The 18512-nt window shown below is 42.7% G+C and overlaps 1 protein-coding gene across 1 annotated transcript in view; it reads right to left on the bottom strand.

Annotated features, from left to right (window-relative positions):
* The window catches only part of PTPRR (protein tyrosine phosphatase receptor type R), a 269586-nt gene that overhangs the window by 93589 nt on the left and 157485 nt on the right, over positions 1-18512 (bottom strand). The window contains exon 6 of the mRNA XM_082256719.1: positions 17825-18084. Within this exon, the coding sequence (XP_082112845.1) occupies positions 17825-18084 (260 nt within the window). The remainder of the gene's footprint in view (positions 1-17824; positions 18085-18512) is intronic.

Below are 18512 nucleotides of genomic sequence, written 5' to 3'. Positions count from 1 at the left end.
TGTGTGTTATGCACTCCTGACCCCTGCAATGTGCGTTATGCATTCCTAACCTCTGCACTCCCTGCGGTATGTGCTCTTGACCTCTGCATGCTATGAATTTTATATAATACTGGCTAGAGTTGATCGAACACCTGGATGTCTGGGTTCGGCGGGTCTGGCCAAACTTGAAAAAAAAAACGTGTTCGTGACCCGGACTTAACCCGAACTTTACCCCGATCCCGAACCCCATTGAAGTCAATGGTGACCCGAACTTTTGAGAACTAAATGGCCCTAAAAAAACAAATGGAAAGGGCTAGAGGGCTGCAAATGGCAGCAAAATCGTCTTAAGACTTAACCCGAACTTTACCCCGATCCCGAACCCCATTGAAGTCAATGGTGACCCGAACTTTTGAGAACTAAATGGCCCTAAAAAAACAAATGGAAAGGGCTAGAGGGCTGCAAATGGCAGCAAAATCATCTTAAGAGCATGGCGATAGTAGATTGGGTTGCTGACAGTGCCTCCAGTTCCTTCACATTGTCGCCCCCCCCAGTCTTCTGCTGAAAGGTCAGAGTTGGCACCTGCAGCCGATGTCCATCAATCTTTCACCTCACCCCCTTGCAAATCAGCCAAGCAGTCTGAGCCCCAAGTCATGCAGCAGTCTCTTCTTCTTTTTGATGACTCTGTTAGCATGGTTTCCCAGGGCCATCTACCTAGCCCTGCCCCAGAAGTGGAAGAGATTTAGTGCACCGATGCCCAACCACTTATGTATCAAGATGAGTACATGGGAGGACCATCGCAGTACGTCTCAGATGATGACAAAACACAGGTGCCAACTGCTGTGGAATTCCAAATTGTGGAGACCGACAAGGAGGGCAGGGATGAAGACTGGGTGGAAGATGATGTGGAGGATGATGAGGTCCTCGACCCCACATGGAATGAACGTCATGCAGGTGACCTGAGTAGTTTGGAGGAAGAGGCGGTGGTCGCACAGAGCCACCAGCACAGCAGAAGAGGGAGCAGGGTGCAAAATCGGAGCGGCCCTGCCCTAGACACTACGCCTGCTACTGCCCAACGCAGCAAGGGACTGAGCACACCAAAGCCAGCTCTAAGGAGTTCCCTAGCGTGGCAGTTCTTCAGACAATGTGCTGATGACAGGACACGAGTGGTTTGCACGCTGTGCAATCAGAGCCTGAAGCGAGGCATAAACCTTCTCAACCTGAGCACAACCTGCATGACCAGGTATCTAAGTGCAAAGCACGAGCTGTAGTGGAGTAGACACCTCAAAAACCAAGAAAGGTCTCTGGCTCCTCCAGCTTCCTCTTCTGCTGCAGTCTCGGCCTCTTCACCCACCTCTGTAGTGAGACCGGCACCTGCCACCCCGCAAACAGAGGATCTGCCAGCAACACCACCACCTGGGTCACCAACAACCATCTCCACAATGTCCTGTGGAAGCGTTCAGCTTTCTTTCTTTTAAACACTGGAGCAGAAGAGGGAGTACCCCCACTACCCACCCGTGATCCCTGGCCCTGAATGCCAGCATTTCAAAATTCCTGGCCTTTGAAATGCTGTCATTCCATCTGGTGGAGACGCAGAGTTTTAAAAGCCTTATGGCGGTGGCTGTCCCACAGTACGTCGTGCCCAGCCGCCACTACTTTTCCAGGTAAGCCATCCATTCCTGCACAACCAAGTGGCTGACAAAATCAGGTGTGCACTGCGCTACGCCATCTGTGGCAAGATCCACCTAACTACGGATACGTGGACCAGTAAGCACGGTCAGGGACGTTATATCTCCCTAACAGCACACTGGGTAAATGCAGTGGCGGCTGGGCCTGAGGCGGATAGCAGTTTGGCGCATTTCCTTCCACCACCAAGGATTGCAGTGCACTTCAGTTTGCCTCCTGTTCCTAACTCCTCCTACTCCGCTTCCTCATCCTCTACCGCCTCCTCATCCGGTCAGTGTAACACCTTCACCACCAACCTCAGCACAGCCAGGGTTAAACGACAGCAGGCAGTTTTAAAACTTGCCTATTTGGGGGAAAAAAACACACACCGCGCAGGAGTTGTGGAGGGGCATTCAACAGCAGACCGATGAGTGGTTGCTGCCAGTGAGCCTCAAGCCCGGACTGGTGGTGTGCGATAATTGGCGAAATCTCGTAGCAGCTCTGGGCCTAGCCGGTATGACACACATCCCTTGCCTGGCGCATGTGCTGAATTTGGTGGTGCAGAGGTTCCTTAGAAATTACCCCGATATGTCAGAGCTGCTGCAGAAAGTGCGGGCCGTCTGTGCGCACTTTTGGCATTCTCCCCCTGCTGCTCGCCTGTCAGCGCTGCAGTGTAACTTCGGCCTTCCTGCTCACCACCTATGTGACGTGCCCACAAGGTGGAACTCAACCTTGCAAATGCGGGCAAGACTGTGCGAGCAGCAGCAGGCCATAGTGGAGTTTCAGCTGCAGCACGCACGCATGAGTCACTCTGTGGAACAGCACCACTTCACCACCAATAACTGGGCCTCCATGCGAGACCTGTTACCCTTGTTGCGCTGTAACATATGCAGAATAGGCCGCAATTTTTTTTTTTTTTTTACCTTAAATGGGGTTTTATTGATAAGCGGAATACAACAACAGTATCCAATGGGTGTATCTCATTGTAACATATGCAGACTAGGCCGCAATTTTTTTTTCCCCCTAAATGGGTGTTTATTGAATAGCGAAATAGAACAACAGTATCCAAAGGGTGTATCTCACAGTAAAATATGCAGACTAGGCCGCAATTTATTTTTTTCCCCCCAGAATGGGTTTTTATTGATAAGTGGAATACAACAACAGTATCAAATGGGTGTAGCTCACTGTAACATATGCAGACTAGGCTGCAATTAATTTTTTTTCTCCTAAATGGGTTTTTATTGATCAGCGGAATACAACAAAAGTATCCAATGGGTGTAGCTCACTGTAACATATGCAGACTAGGCCACAATTAAATTTTTTCTCCCTAAATGGGTTTTTATTGATAAGCGGAATACAACAACAGTATCCCATGGGTGTAGCTCACTGTAACATATGCAGACTAGGCCGCAATTACATTTTTTCCCCTAAATGGGTTTTTATTGATAAGCGGAATACAACAAGAGTATCCAATGGGTGTAGCTCACTGTAACATATGCAGACTAGGCCGCAATTAAACTTTTTTCCCCTAAATGGGTTTTTATTGATAAGCGGAATACAACAACAGTATCCAATGGGTGTATCTCACTGTAACGTATGAATGAAAAATTTCTATTTTTCCCTTTAATTGGTGATTTTTGAAGAGCAGATTTGAACAGCAGTGTCTAAATGCTGTATGACAGTGTCACTGTAAAGTTTGAATGAAAAACTGAAAAATTATTTTTTTTCCCTAAATATTGAAAAATAATTATTTTTCCTTTACATTGGTGCTTTTTGAAGAGCGGATTAGAAAAAGCAGTGTCTAAACAATGTATGTCAAAGTAAAATATGAAGGAAAAAAGTTTTTTCTTTTTTAAATGCAGATTAAGCAGACACATATGCACTGAGCTTGCATTACATTGGCGCTACACACCGCACGCCGCCCACCTAACAGACTGATAAAAGTTTATTTTTTTCTCCCTCTTCCTTCTCACTGGGCTCAGCTCAGGGCATAAAGATTGTGCACTGCACCCCCCACACAATACAATCAATGTAGATCGCTGTCTGATTAAAGAAGATTCTTCCTATTCTTTCCCTGAAAGCAATCTCCAGCCTGCCCCTAAAATAACCTCCTATCTCTCCCTCAGTGCAAAAAGATTGTGCACTGCAACCCCACACAATAAAATCCATGTAGATCGCTGTCTGATTAAAGAAGATTCTTCCTATTCTTTCCCTGAACGCAATCTCCAGCCTGCCCCTACAATAATCTCCTATCTCTCCCTCAGCAGCAGCATCAGGAACCTGTCCCTAGTATAGTTATAGCAGAGTGACGCGCGGCGCTGTGTGGCTGCCTTGCACCTGTTGAAACCGCGCCATTAAAACCGCGTCAAAACATTAAAACCGCGCCAAAACATCAAATAACATTACCGAACAACGGACAGTATCCCGAACATACAGTGAAATGTTCAGGTCTGTGTCGGGGTACCGAATACCAAAAGTCCGGTACGATCCCAAACAATACAGTCCGGGTTCGCTCAACCCTAATACTGACCCCTGAACTCTGTGTATTATGTACTCCTGACTCGTGTTACACAGTCCTGCCCTCTGTGCATTTCTAATTTCTGATCCCTGCACTCTGTAATTTACTCACCTCTGGCCCCTTCACACTCCTGACCCCTGCATTCTGTGCTAAAAAAACTCCTGACCCCTGCATTCTGTAATAATGCATTTATGACTCTGTACGTCACATACTTCTGACCCCTACACTGTGTGGCTTAAGACTTCCTGACTCACATGCTCTGTACATTATACTCCTGACCCTTGTGCTCTGTGCATTATACATTTCTATCCCCTGTGCATTAGCACTCCTGACCCCTACACTTTTTGTGTTACCTAATCCTAACCCCTGCACTCTGTGCCTTAATCACTGTGCTCTGCGTGTTATGCATTCCTGACCCTATGCTCTGTGCATCATGTACTCTTGACTCCTGTGCTCCATGCCTTTTGCACTCCTGATCCTTGAACTTTGCTAATTACCTACTCCCAACCCTTCATTCCGTAGGATACACACTCCTGAGTGCTGCTCTCTGTGAGTTACAAATTCCAGAGCTCTGCGCTCTTAGGCCCTGCGCTTCTTGAATTATGCACCACTGACCCCTGAATTCTGTGCCTTGTACAGACTCCTGAGCCTTGAACTCAATACACACTTTGATTGCTGTATTATGTGTGTTACGTGTGTTACACACTTCAGATCATTGTGTTCTGTCCATTGTACATGCTGGACTCCTGCACTCTTAAGTGTTATCCACTCCTAACCCCTCTGTTCTATGTGTTACGCGTTCTGTGCTTTATGCATTCCTGAGCCCTGCAGTTAATACACTGTACACATTCTATACACTATTTACACCCTGAGTCTTGCGTTCTGTGCATTGCATGCTTATGACCACTATTTTCCATGCATTACATACCCCTGACCTGTGCTCTGCACCCTGTGTGTTACACACTTCTGACCACTGTGCTCTGTGCATTACTCACTCCTGACCCCTGCGATTTGTGCATTATGCATTCCTGAACCCTGCTCCCTGTGAATTACACACTACTGCCCCCTGTACCCTGTTTCTTTTTTAAAAATTTATATTTTATTGATGCAACGTGAACAGAGTACAAAAATGGTATAAGAAAGCAATGATACAAAAAACATCATGTCCAACACAAGTATATCAAATACAGAATGAAGAAGGCAGACCATTAGACTTTCAAAACAATGAAATGAAAAAACTTTGCATGAGCATTTTTAAGAACTTCATTATTCAGGTCACATACCCTGATTCTTAACACACTCTCAAACCCTGCACCCTCTCTGTTACACACCTGTGACCACTGCACTCCTGAATTCTGTATCTTATGCACTCCTGAACCCTGCAGTTTACACATGATATACACTCAATAAACTATAATATACAATTACAATATTCATACTCCTGAGCTCTGTATCCTGTGTCTACGCACGCCTGAGCCGTGTGCTCTCTGCAGTACACAATCCTGACTCCTGCGCTCCCTGCATTATGAACTCCTGGCTCCTGTCCTCTGTGTCTTACACACTCTTGAGCCTTATACATTCCTGAGCATGCACTAAGTTGTACATTTCATACTCATACAGTAACGACTTCACTCTAAGTACATTATATACTCCTGATTCCTGCACTCTTTTTGCTATAATATACATGACATACTCCTAACTAAAGTGTTTATTGACTTAACAATGCTGGTTCCTCTGATTATTTTAATGAGTTCTTCTTTAAAGTAGGCTATGTGCATAAAACCATATAAATGATAGAGTTTGTGCTGAGGTTTCTATGTGACTGGTAGACTCTTGCTTGTGGCACAAAAATTGGAGAGTATTTTGTAGGTACAATGGCAGTGCCATAAGCGTGCCATGTACACAGTAGATAAACTCAGATTTTATTTGCCCATACATCTTTAAGCTTCTCCCACTGTTAGCACCCACACCCACACAGATGTCAAATTAGTAGCAGTGGTTGTGTCTGTGCAGCCACCGCATCCCAATAGACATAAGTGAGACTGCCTACACACAGATTCACTGAACACCTGTACATCCTACGCAGGCAAACATGGCCTTTTGCACAGATGTATGCTTCAGTACGCCCATGTGAATGAAGCCATAAAGGCTTATTTACCAAAAAAAAAGATTTGTGAGGAGACTCCTAAATCTGGATTTTATCTAAGGGGACTTGCCAGCTTTAGCATAGTTGCATCTTTTTTCTGGAAAACATTAGCATGTCACTGCTTTTATTTTTTTATTTTTATCCTGCTTGAGAATCTCCTGATCTAACATGAATTGCTAGTAAATCACAGTGACTTATGACCGAGCAGTACAATCCATCAGAGCAGGAAAAAACAAATATGAAGCCTGTAAGGCACGAAGATGCATTCCAGGGTCTCTGAATTTACTGAAGGCTAAAAGATGCTTGTTTCAATGTTATGTTTGAAAACAGGCCTAAGGCTTAGTCGCTATGCCAACTTTAATACAAATTACACCGAATAAAATCCACAAAACTGCATTCAACTTTCAAGTAAATCTAAACACAGTTTCTTACATTAGCCACGTAAATATAAATTGAGTTGAGAGGTTTTTGTCCTGTAAAGTCAACAGTAAAGACTGGAGCATGAGCTGTGCTCATACCTGGCCTTTCTTTTTATGTGTGTATGTGTGTGTGTTATGGCTTTTTAAATGCTTCCCGCAGTTAAACTAATGGTGCTGACATCATGCCATTATATATTATAGAATTAAATATATGTGGAAAAATATGGAAATTTACAGCCACGGGTCCACGGTCAAGGGGTAATGTAGTTTGGTCTATATCAAATATGTCACCTATTGACTACTGCAGGCTTTTTGTATTTATTTTGCAAAATGTTTTCAAAAAAGACTGGGGGGCATATTTGCATGTCAATAGTTATTTTCACCTCTGTATTACCCAGAGTAACCAGAGCACATACAGTATGTCTTAAAATACACATCAAGGGAAAATACAATCACAGGTCTTTATGTAAAGCTGTGACACAGATGGCTGTATACTTTGAGGGCTTATTTGGACTAGTGTGTTATAGTAACGCAGGGGTATATCTGAACTGCAGTGCCATTTATTCTAAATGGCAACCTAATGCATATATACAGTAAAGAAAAATGCACATACGCTTTAGCACAAAACCACACAGATATGAATATTGCGTTGTGTGCTGTAGTGCATTGCGCATTGCCAAATACAATGGGTTTTTTAGGTATAGATATGTTTATTCTGACACTAGGACTAATTTTTAGCCTATTTAACCACTTCTGGACCAGAGGATTTTCCCCCTTAATGACCAGGCCATTTTTTGAGATTCAGAACTGCGTTATTTTAACGGACAATTGCGCAGTCGTGAGACGCTGTACCCACATAAAATTGATGTCCTTTTTTCCCACAAATATGACTTTCTTTTCGTGGTATTTGATCACCTGTGCGATTTTTATTTTTTGCACTATAAACAAAAAAAGAGTGACAATTCTGAAAAAAAAAAAAAAACAATATTTTTCACATTCTGCTATATATAACATTCCCCCCAAAAATGTTTTAAAAATCATAATTTTTTTACATTTTAGGCCAACTTGTTTTCTGCTACATATTTTTGGTAAAAAAATCACATAAAGCAGATTTTGATTTGTTTAAGCAAAAGTTATCACGTTTACTAACTACGGGAAAGATCTATGTAATTTTTATTGTTTTTTTTTTTTTGTGTGTGTTTTTACAAGTATGTAAAATGTAAAAGTATGCCGGCGATCTGCGACATTTGCGGGACTGCGACATTGCGGTGGACAGATCGGACCCCTGACTGACATTTTTGACACTTTTGGGGGGACCAGTGACATTACTACAGTAATCAGTGCTAAAAATATGCACTGTTACTGTAATAATGACACTGACAGGGAAGGGGTTAACACTGTGGTTGATCAAGGGGTTAAATGGGAGCCTAGGGTAGTGATTCTAACTGTATGGGGGCGGGGCTTATGGAATGACCATAGAGACCTGTGATCCTATATAAAAGGATCACAGGCACTCTGTGATCATTCCAGAGAGAGCCGTCTGCCCCGTGCATCGGAGTACCCACTGCGCGCTTGCCTCCTAGCTGCAGGTTCGCGACCGACGTAGCCCTACGTCGGTTTGTGCAGGAGGGCCAGCCTGCCGTAGTATATCTGCGGCGGGCGGTCCGGAAGCGGTTAAAATAAACAGATTGTCTTAATGCAACACACCTCACTGCATACATTTTATTCTCACTCTGCTTTCATGACTAAGGCACAACAGATGTCATCAGTCCAGGGCTCGAGTCCTGCAGGAATGCATGGGAACGGCATTTCCATACTTTTTTCACAGCAGGAACACCGTTCCCATTAGCATCTGCATCCTGCAGGCAGGGCCGCTGTCAAGGGGGGACCACCAGCCATTAGACAACCCCCCCACTGTGCAGCTATGTAGAAAATAAATGTCTCTGGGCCCCCTGTGTTCCGTGGGAGCGAGTACATTAGGTGGATTATTTTCTCTGTTTCGGGTTTAGGTGGAATAATCCGCCGTGGTGCGCTGCACACCTGAAGCCTGGTCACTGGCCTCTTCAATATGAATAGACCATGACAGGCTGAGAACTCCGCGGCGGATTGATCTGCCTAAGCCTGAAACTGAGAAATAGTCCACTTACTGTCCCCGCTCCCAGTGGCGTACCGGGGGGGGGGGCGCACACTGGGAGTGTCAGGCCGATGTCTGAAGGCCGTCCGCATCTCTGTGTGAAGGCAGCTGCAGTGGCAGCTCCTTCAGTCGGTGGCAGGAAGAAGGTGAGTGAGAATGCCTGAGGAGCCTCATTTGTGTGCTGGATAGGAGGGGGATGGGGCAGCTGCATGAACTTTCCATATTCCTCATGCTGTTGCTGAATGCCTGATTCTCCTCCTCTCAGCGGCTGCAGGAGGAATATGGAAAGAACAAATTCATCATCCCCCTCCTATACAACTTCTTTAGCGTCCCCCCAGTGCTCTTAACCCCCCCTCAGTACACTTAACCCCCCAGTGCTCTTTAGCCCCCCGAGTGCCCTTTAAACCCCCCCAGTGCTCTTTAACCCCCCATGCTCTTAACCACCCCCCTAGTGCATTTTAACCCCCCCCCCATTGCCCTTAAGCCCCCCAGTGCTCTTTAACCCCCCCGTGCTCTGAGCCCCCCAGTGTTCTTTAGCCCCCCCGTGCTCTTAACCACCCCCCAATGCTTTTAACCCCCTCCAGTGCTCTTAACCCCCACACACTCTTAGCCCCACCCAGTGTTCTTAGCCCCCCCAGTGCCCTTAAGCCCCCAGCAAAGCTCTTAGCCCCCCCCCCAGTGCCCTTAAGCCCCCCCAGTGATCTTCAGCTCCCCACAGTGCTTTTCATCTCCCCCCATTCTCTCTGGCTCCCCCAGTGCGCCACACCCCCCTGTGCTCCCTGGCTCCCCCCTCCCCCTGTGCTCTCCATCCCCCTGGTTTTCCTGCCCACCCCCCCTCCCGGTGCTCCCCCCCAGTGCTCTCCAGCCCCCTGCGCCTTCCAACCCCCCTGAAATGCTTTCCAGACCCCCCCTTAATTCTCTCCAGTCCCCCCCGTGCCCTTTAGCTCCTCAAGTGCTCTCTGCTTCCCCTGGGCTCTCCAGCCCCCCTAGTGCTCTTCTATCTTCTATCATGTCTGCAGTCTCTGACCATCTCTTAAATCATGTCCGCAGCCTCTGACCAACTCCTGTACCATGTCTGCAGCCTCTGACCACCTCCTGTATCATGTCTGCAGCCTCTGACCACCTCCTGTACCATGTCCGCAGCCTCTGACCACCTCCTTTACCATGTCCGCAGCCTCTGACCACCTCCTGTACCATGTCCGCAGCCTCTGACCACCTCCTGTACCATGTCCTCAGCCTTTGAAAATCTCCTGTACCATGTCCACAGCCTCTAACCTCCTTCTGTACAATTTCCGCAGCCTCTAACCATCTCTTCTATCATGTCCGTAATCTCTGACCATATCTTGTCTTTTATCGTGTCTGCAGTCTCTAAGGGGGTGTCTGGAGAGGAGTCAAAAGTGGGAGCGCCATCGGGATGGGGATCACAGGAGAAGTCAGACATATGTGGACTCTGCGGAAAGGAGACTACAGGATAAAACCAGAGCATGGTGCACCTAAGAGGAGGGGTCACTGATGTAAGGGGGAGTGAATACAATAATGTAAAGGGGCACTGATATAAAGGTTCCCCCTTATATCAGGACCCCCCTCCCTTCCTTAGTGCATTCACTCTGTGGAAAGTGGTCTCTGGTCACCAGAGTCCCCGGAATTACCCTTTACATCAGTGTGCAGGATTTCCCCTTACAGTGCAAGGGGGAACTCTGTGGATGCTGATGTGAAGGGGAGCTCTAATGTGTTAAGGGCAATGCTGCAGACCCTAATGTAAGTGGATCAGTGGACTCTGATATAAGGTGGTCTCTGGTCACCAGAGCCCCCCCTTATATCAGAGTTCCCCTGCCCTGTAAAGGGGAATCCTACAGACTCTGATGTAAGGAGGAACTCTTTGGTGGCTGGATTATATTAACCTGACCTTCGTGTTAAATAGAGAAATATGATTTTTGACTTTTGTTTAACTTAAACACATTGCTAAAAGCACTATCTACATGTTTATAGTTTAAATGTTGATATTTGTACTGTTTATCACAGAATACGGGCATTTTAGGTACTTTTTTGCAATGCCCGTAGGGGGGGGGGTGATTTTGGGTGAGTTCCCACACTTTTTTTCCCAGGACTTGACCCCTGCATCAGTCCATCGTAATAATGACCGATATGTTCCCCAAACCCCTTCTACCCTAACTTATCTACAATAAGCAAACCAACATCAATCTGGAGTAAAATTTAGCCATAGTGACACTTTTATTATCATATAACCAAACATAAAACATTCCTTAAAACAAAAACAATATTAATAATACCAATAACCATAAGGTTGCCAATCTTTGGAGGCACAAAAATAACAAATATCCACTTTGTATCTGCGAAACTACTTAAAGGTCCCCAGCCTAACCAAGCTGGATCGGGGACAATCCCCAACTCTCTGTACATACCAATCCATTCAACTTCCCAGTTAACCCACCATTACCTGGTATTCCACATGGGACTCCATGCCTTAGATGGAAATCTTATATTGATGGTCAGTAAAGTCAATAAAGTAAATAAAGCACCCCATTACAATGGTAAACAGTGTTAAATTCCCCCCTTATATTGGTCATCAATGTAGTGTCCCCTTACAGTGGAGATCAGTATAGTGCCCTTACATTGGTGGTGAAGTGATACTGTTTACAATTGCCAGTGAAATTACAAATATGACAAACTTTAAGTCTGATGTGTTATCTTTACTTAAATATTTTTGAAAATGAAATTGGCCAGGGCTGGCCCAAAGACTTTGTGCTGCTCGGGCCTAAACATGAAATGCACCCCCTCAAAAAAACATAAAATAAATAACGCCCACCAAAAGGCCCACACATCCATTAATTTATATAAATATAACATTTAGAAAATATTATATATACTGTTATCTTCTTCCATAACTCACCGCCAGACTGGTCCACCAAATACCAACTGTCTTCCTGTCACTCCTGTGTCTGCCGCAGCCCCCGCACCAAGAAGATCCAGCCTACCCTGTGTGAGATAGAGTGCACTGATGTCTGACACCATTGCGCACACCACAATCACGCAAGGGATGTTCCCCTCTCCATACTCATCAATTTGCACTACAGGCAGCAGTATGAGATGGGGAAATGCTGCCCGTAACGCACTGCAAACTGATGACACACAAAACTTCTGGAAAGAAAAATTTGGCCGTCAATTTGCCATCCCTCTCAAAGTGCCATCTGGGTCCAATGGACCCAGTGGGACCCATGGTAGGGCTGGCCCTGGGTGCACATGTGCATAGAAACAAATCAGCTTCCGCTTTTTTTTTTTTGGTAAAGCCTAATTGAACAAGCTGAAGTTAGAATCTGGCTACCATGCACAGCTGCACCAGATTTTGCACTCTACAGCTTTAGTAAGTCAACCCCATTATGACTTCTAATACTGTGTGGCATCCCCACTGCTTTCCTCACTGTTTGCAGCCTTGCAGGTAGTGTTTTTTTTTATACAGTAGCCAGACAAGGTAATGGTAATACAGCAGCTAATTACCGCTGAAACCCTTCACATTGGGGGTGCAGTGGCTAACCTAGGTTGGGATCATTATCTGCAGAAGTTTCATTTTAAAACGCTATTAATTGAAAATTTACCAACACCCGAAAACCAGTGAGAAAACATATTTCCAAACAACATAGTCAGTAAAAAATGAAGTCTGATTGGATGCACTTTGCTTTTTGACTTCTTGGGCAACCATTCCATGGATGTCAAGGTTTATGAAGGGTAATTTAGATTTGAAACTGGGGCCTCAACTAAAAATCACAGGACCTCATAGCAACAATTTTATTGGGTCTTCCAACAGGAAAAAAACAGTATTGTACAAGACATTAAGGGGTTGATTTACTAAAACCTGACAGTGCAAAATCTGGTACAGCTTTGCATAGAAACCAATCGACTTCCAGGTTTTTTTTTTTTTTGTCAAAGCTTTATTGAACAAGCTGAAGTTGGAAGCTGATTGGCTACCATGCACAGCTGCACCCTCCAGTTTTAATAAATCAACATCTAATTGCCATGGCAGGTGACAAAGGACTGAAAAGGATGCAGAGGTCAGGGGATAATGAGGTGGGTACGGATGTGTACAGTACAGTGTACAGCTTGATATATGAAACAGTTAATGTACTGCATGGCATACAGAATGAGGTAGTATGGAATAGAACATGTACAAAATGCCATGTGAAATGTGGAGATGCAAAATAGGCAATGTAAAAGGGACTTTCATTTATTTTTATCAGGGAGTTTCATTTATCACTTTAAGCATTACTAAAATTGTTGCTCCCCACCAGACCCTGTTCCCCATGGTAGTTCCCAACACACTATTCTATTTGTTTGACAATCCCAAACATATTAGCCTACAAAATGGTTAGATTTTCTTTTTTAATATTTGTCTTCCATTAACTTCAATGGGGTTTAGATTCAGCACCTGAACTTAAGTCATGTTCATCGAACCTGCCCCGCACCGAACCCAAGTACATTCTACTCATCACTAGTGATCACTAATGACAACTTTACAACTTCACTTCCCCCAGACTTTATTTTTAACACTTTAGGCTATCGCAGTAACCATCATTTCATCAATAAAGCAGAAAATGAATCTGATTGGTTGCCTGGGGTAATACTGACAGGTTTAAACCACATTACCACCAGGATAATCAATTTAAACTATTAGTAATTTTTTTAGTCTGTATGATAATGACTTGAGCTGGAGACTGCAACAAATAGGAATTCTAGTCAGTTTTAAAAGTATTTATTCAAGAATTGAATCTCAACTACTCACACTAACTATAGAAGTGTGGAGTGAGATGGCAGACTTTTAGTCCCCCATCTCACTCCACACTTCTATAGTTAGTGTAAGTAGTTGAGATTCAATTCTTAAATGTATGCCTTTCTGCTTAAATGATGGTGCCATTATGTAATTTTGCTATGACTCCACCCACATGATTACTGCTAAAAGTATTTATATTAGGCAAAACAGACTTTATGAAATGTGAACATAATAATCTATCTAAAAAAACACAGTTTAAACAATGCAAGGAGGCAGTAATTACATTTTACATGCACTAAACATAAGATCCAAGGTAGGGTCAGGACAACATTTTGGGCTATGGTCAGACATGGAAAATCAGTCTATGTACGTCAAACAGCTCTCCCATTCATCTCTATGACTAAAGTGCCTTGCCTTGGCACTATAGCAGAGGTGACAGCCTTGTCTCTAGATGTACAAAGTGCCCCCTGTAGATGGAGCAGAGGAAGCGCTGCAAAGGTTAATGCTATATCTGAGGTCCGTAGCCTTTCTTTTTTTGTAAGGTGGGTTAGTAGAAGGCACTGACACGTTTTTCACCTGCACTTTACAAGCATCGCTTCCCAGATCTAATACAACCGTTATCGGTGCATAAACAAAAATACTTATATTTCCATGTGATTTGTGCCTATGGACCCTAAAAACCTATGCTGGTTCAGCAAAATCATGTAGACTGCAATTTCTGTATTACATTGAACTGCAGCCCTGACAGTCTCATGTTTCAACTCTGATTTGGCTGTGGTTCTATGGAGTATATGTCTGCATTCTGCTGTTGCATACTGCTTTGATGAGACTGTAGTTTTAAATTTATGGTACTGAGCAATTTATAATTTCCGTATTTTAGGTCTTTCTGTAGATTATATTTTATACAGCGAAAATGTTATATAGTTACCATAGTTCACAGATTTCCCTGTTTTTTTTTTTTTTTAGACAGACCCAGCTGTTGTTTCTAAATATGTGGTGCTTGTTAAAGTGGTTCCAAAGTCAAGACTTTTTTTTACCCTAATGCATTACCTGATTAAGGTTAAAGCATGTCCCAGTAACTGTATCCCCCCTGAAGAAGTCACGTGAGCGATCGTGACGTAACGCGTAGGGCATAGCACCGGAAGTGAGGTTACGGGACACGGAAGTAAGTCCCGCAGCCGCAATTGATTGCAAACCGCTAAGAACGGCATTTTGAAATGTGAGTTATTATGATTTTACTTTATTGAATACATTTTGGATGTAAAATACTACACTATATTGGCCCCTTATTTTGAGATCCGAGGCACCACCAGAGGGAACTCAAACCTGATCCAGATAAGGAGGAGTATACCATCATCCCCTGTACCCCATCATATACACCTAAAGAAGGAGAGGAGGAGAGATCAGATCTTTTATAGATCTAAAGGTGCATTACCTGAAAGTTTGAGGTGAGCATGTAGCACACCCATAGGTGAAGAGCACCAAAGAGCATCTTTTTATAATCACATGGTGGAAAGGTGGAAGAATTATCATTGTGACACCTTGAAAAGGAAAATCAGCGTTCTTTGTTTCCTCTGATGTTTTGGGACACTTGAGCACTTTATAATATAAATTGGCTTGTCTTTTTTTTTGTGATATACACAAAAAGAATATTTGTGTTTATATTTGCACTGAATACTTTATTGGCACACTTATATATTTTTGAACACAACATCACCATAAGCACCTTAATATATACTTTGCAGATCAGTTTATTTATATAATTTTATATATTTATCCTTATTGAGCATATTGTACACCATTATATGTATCTATTTGAGCACTTTAATATTTATTGTTATATTTTATTTAAGAGGACACATATTATATCACATATTAATAGTTCTTTTATTCAGTTTACACTTTGACACAACTCATTCATTATTTATTGCACAAACTAATTTTATTTATTATCCATTGCACAATTTTTATCAACATAATTTCCATTAATATTTATTAGATTTATTACTACTGAGTTTATTGTACATTACATAGACATCCCTTGAAGCGCGGTACTCCCCCCCCATTTTCTTTTTAACTGTGCGCTTAACAGTAATAAGTACAAGCAGCATTCAGGGTATTCACACCTATATCTCTTAGGACAGCGCGAGATTCACACCCATACTTTTACAGATACAGAGAAGGAGGCGTGGAGAGCGCCAGCGATGGACCCGGGAAGGAAGAGGAGGTAAGGGGCCGCTCTGTGTAATACTATTACAAAGAGTAGCTAAGCATAAGCTCTTTTTTATTTTAGGAAAAAAATGTAGCCTTTATGACCACTTTAAAGCGGTACTAAAGTGCAGGTTAAAAAAACTTTCCCTGCAAGGCAATGTCATAATGTGCTAGTATGCATACTAGAGTCATACCCTAAAGCAAAGCCCTCCAGCAGTGCACTATTATCACTAACAGGGCTTCCATCTTCCCCCGGTCTTCCTTCTAGGTTCGCAGCTTCCGGCTACATGATTGGCCAGGGCCACTGTGACGAAGGACCTCTGAAGGTCTGGCACGGTATGTGATGTCACCGGCTACATGCAGTGTGAATATCTCCTAAATAGTGCAGGTTTAGGATATATTCACTCTACCCACAGGTAAGCCTTATGGACAGGTGTGAACCAGGGCTTCATTCACCCGATTATTAAGAGATACACAAATGTGCAAAACATACTATGTTTACTACCACTACCATTGTGGCAAAAGTAATAGCAGTTTTCAAACACATACTAAATATTATAATATTATAGACAGATTCAAGGAAACTCCATGCTCTTTAAAATGGTTTAAAATTGTATCTTGAAATTACACGAGACTTTAGTCCAATAAGACAGCACCATTGTAAATGGCAGAAGCTAACTACACATCTTAACTGTCACAGAGGACTTGTAGTGTAATTTCAGTGAGGACATTTTTTACCTATAGAATATAAATGAATTATATCGATAGATTTGTAGACCCTATATGTAGTTAGCAACAATCATACAACCCATTTCCTCAACAACTGCTAAGAGAAAATCACAGTTATATAAAAACAGCATTGTTTTCAGTATCTAAGACCTGCATTGTAGAAGAAGAGCAGAAAAGCTGGCCTTAGAACCTTCCTTCGATTATTTATTACTTAGTGAGGTCAAATTGATGTTTGTTTTTGACCACAGTGACGAGAGGGTTCAAAGGAGCAGGATCGATTTTTTTTTTCTTAAAGGAACAAATTTCTAACAGTGAGTGTGGTTTTCATTCAGGAAAGTCAATTTACTCCAAAATAGACTGTTAATTGCAAACATTTTTGAACAATGTTCGTCAAGTCTCCCAGGTTGAAGGAAAAAGGGGGGACGGGGAACGGATTCAATTTAAAAAAAAGTACGTAGGACAATTGGCGCGTAATATAACATAGGTAAAATCAAATGATAGATGGACGAATACACAACATAGTAATAATATTATAAAAATAGCCAATTGCCTCCATCCCTAATAAGGGAATAAAAGGAAAAAAGAGAGGGGGGGGGGAGATAGGCAATGCCTCATATAAAGTCCCAAAACTTTTTGTTTTTGTAAGTCACCCAGGTTAATTTATTAAAGGCAAATAGACTGTGCACATTGCAGGTGCAGATGCACTTATTTTCCCCAGAGCTTAGTGGATGTGGTGAAGCTTCACTTTGCAAAGAATAACCAATCAGGATCAAGGAAAATAAAAAAAACTGCATTTTTGTTTGGACGATGGAAATCAGCAGAGCTTCATTACCTTCACTAATCTATGGGAAAAATGAGTGCAACTGCACTTGCAACATGCACAATCTATTTGCCTTCAGTAAGTCAATCCCTTTGAATGTACTGAAGGGAATTTTCATAGAAATGTTTGTACAAATATCTGTATGAATGTTCATTGGAAAATCTACTGGTGTGTGGCCAGCTTTTGACACAATCACTGTGGAAAACGACTAAGTACATACAACATTTACTAATCAAACATGGTTTCCTTGTGTATTTAGCTATGGCATTCACAGAAACAAAGGCTATTAAAACATGAACACGCATAAAATAATTTAAATTAAACTGATCGCAAATAAAAAGAGTAAAATTTCCCAGTTACTACTTATTACCACAAATCTAAAAACAGTACAAGTGTATTAGGACAGGTAAAAGCAGGACTTACCTTTCTTGTAGGCCCGCTGGCTTCATTTTAAATGGTGATGGTCCTGCAGAGACTGGAAGTTTAACCTCGAAGGTGCTTGGACACTGTGGGTCTACAACAACATTGATGGGTTTGGGAATAGGCTCAGGATGAACCATACTGCTGGAACACTTTGCTTCAAACTGTGTAGGCTGAACAGAGAGAGGCGACAGGTGTATCTCTTGGTTTTTTTTGTCCTGCCTCAATGAAACCTGGATCTTTTCTTTTAATCTGAAGAGTACCTACAGAGACAGAGAGTAAAAAGTATCAACAATTTTTTCCTCCTACTGTATAAACAAAGCAAACAGTCACAAAAAAAAAAAATCAGAGCCACGCATTCAGAAAAAAAGCTCCGTAATTTGTGCAGTGGGAGGTTTGTTTTCTTCACTGCGAGATTTAATTTACTGTTACCGTTTATAAATACCAAACGCAGCCGTACTACATACAATCATCAATATAATATATCTACGATCGAATAATGCATAGTTTAATCATTAAATAGTATGTTTATACACAGCAAGGACGCATCGTGTAAAATATTGGAAATACTTAAAGGAGAGCTATTGCAAAATTATTGTATTCCGACAACTGTGTGTGGCTAATATATGTAACTATAGTAATTAGAACATGAATTATTTTCTTCATTTTTTTTTTGTCCACATTTTCATGC

This window comes from Pelophylax lessonae (assembly GCF_965119305.1).
Source record: "Pelophylax lessonae genome assembly, chromosome: 4".
In the NCBI taxonomy this organism is placed as follows: domain Eukaryota; kingdom Metazoa; phylum Chordata; class Amphibia; order Anura; family Ranidae; genus Pelophylax; species Pelophylax lessonae.
This window is presented reverse-complemented; position numbering and strand designations above follow the sequence as displayed.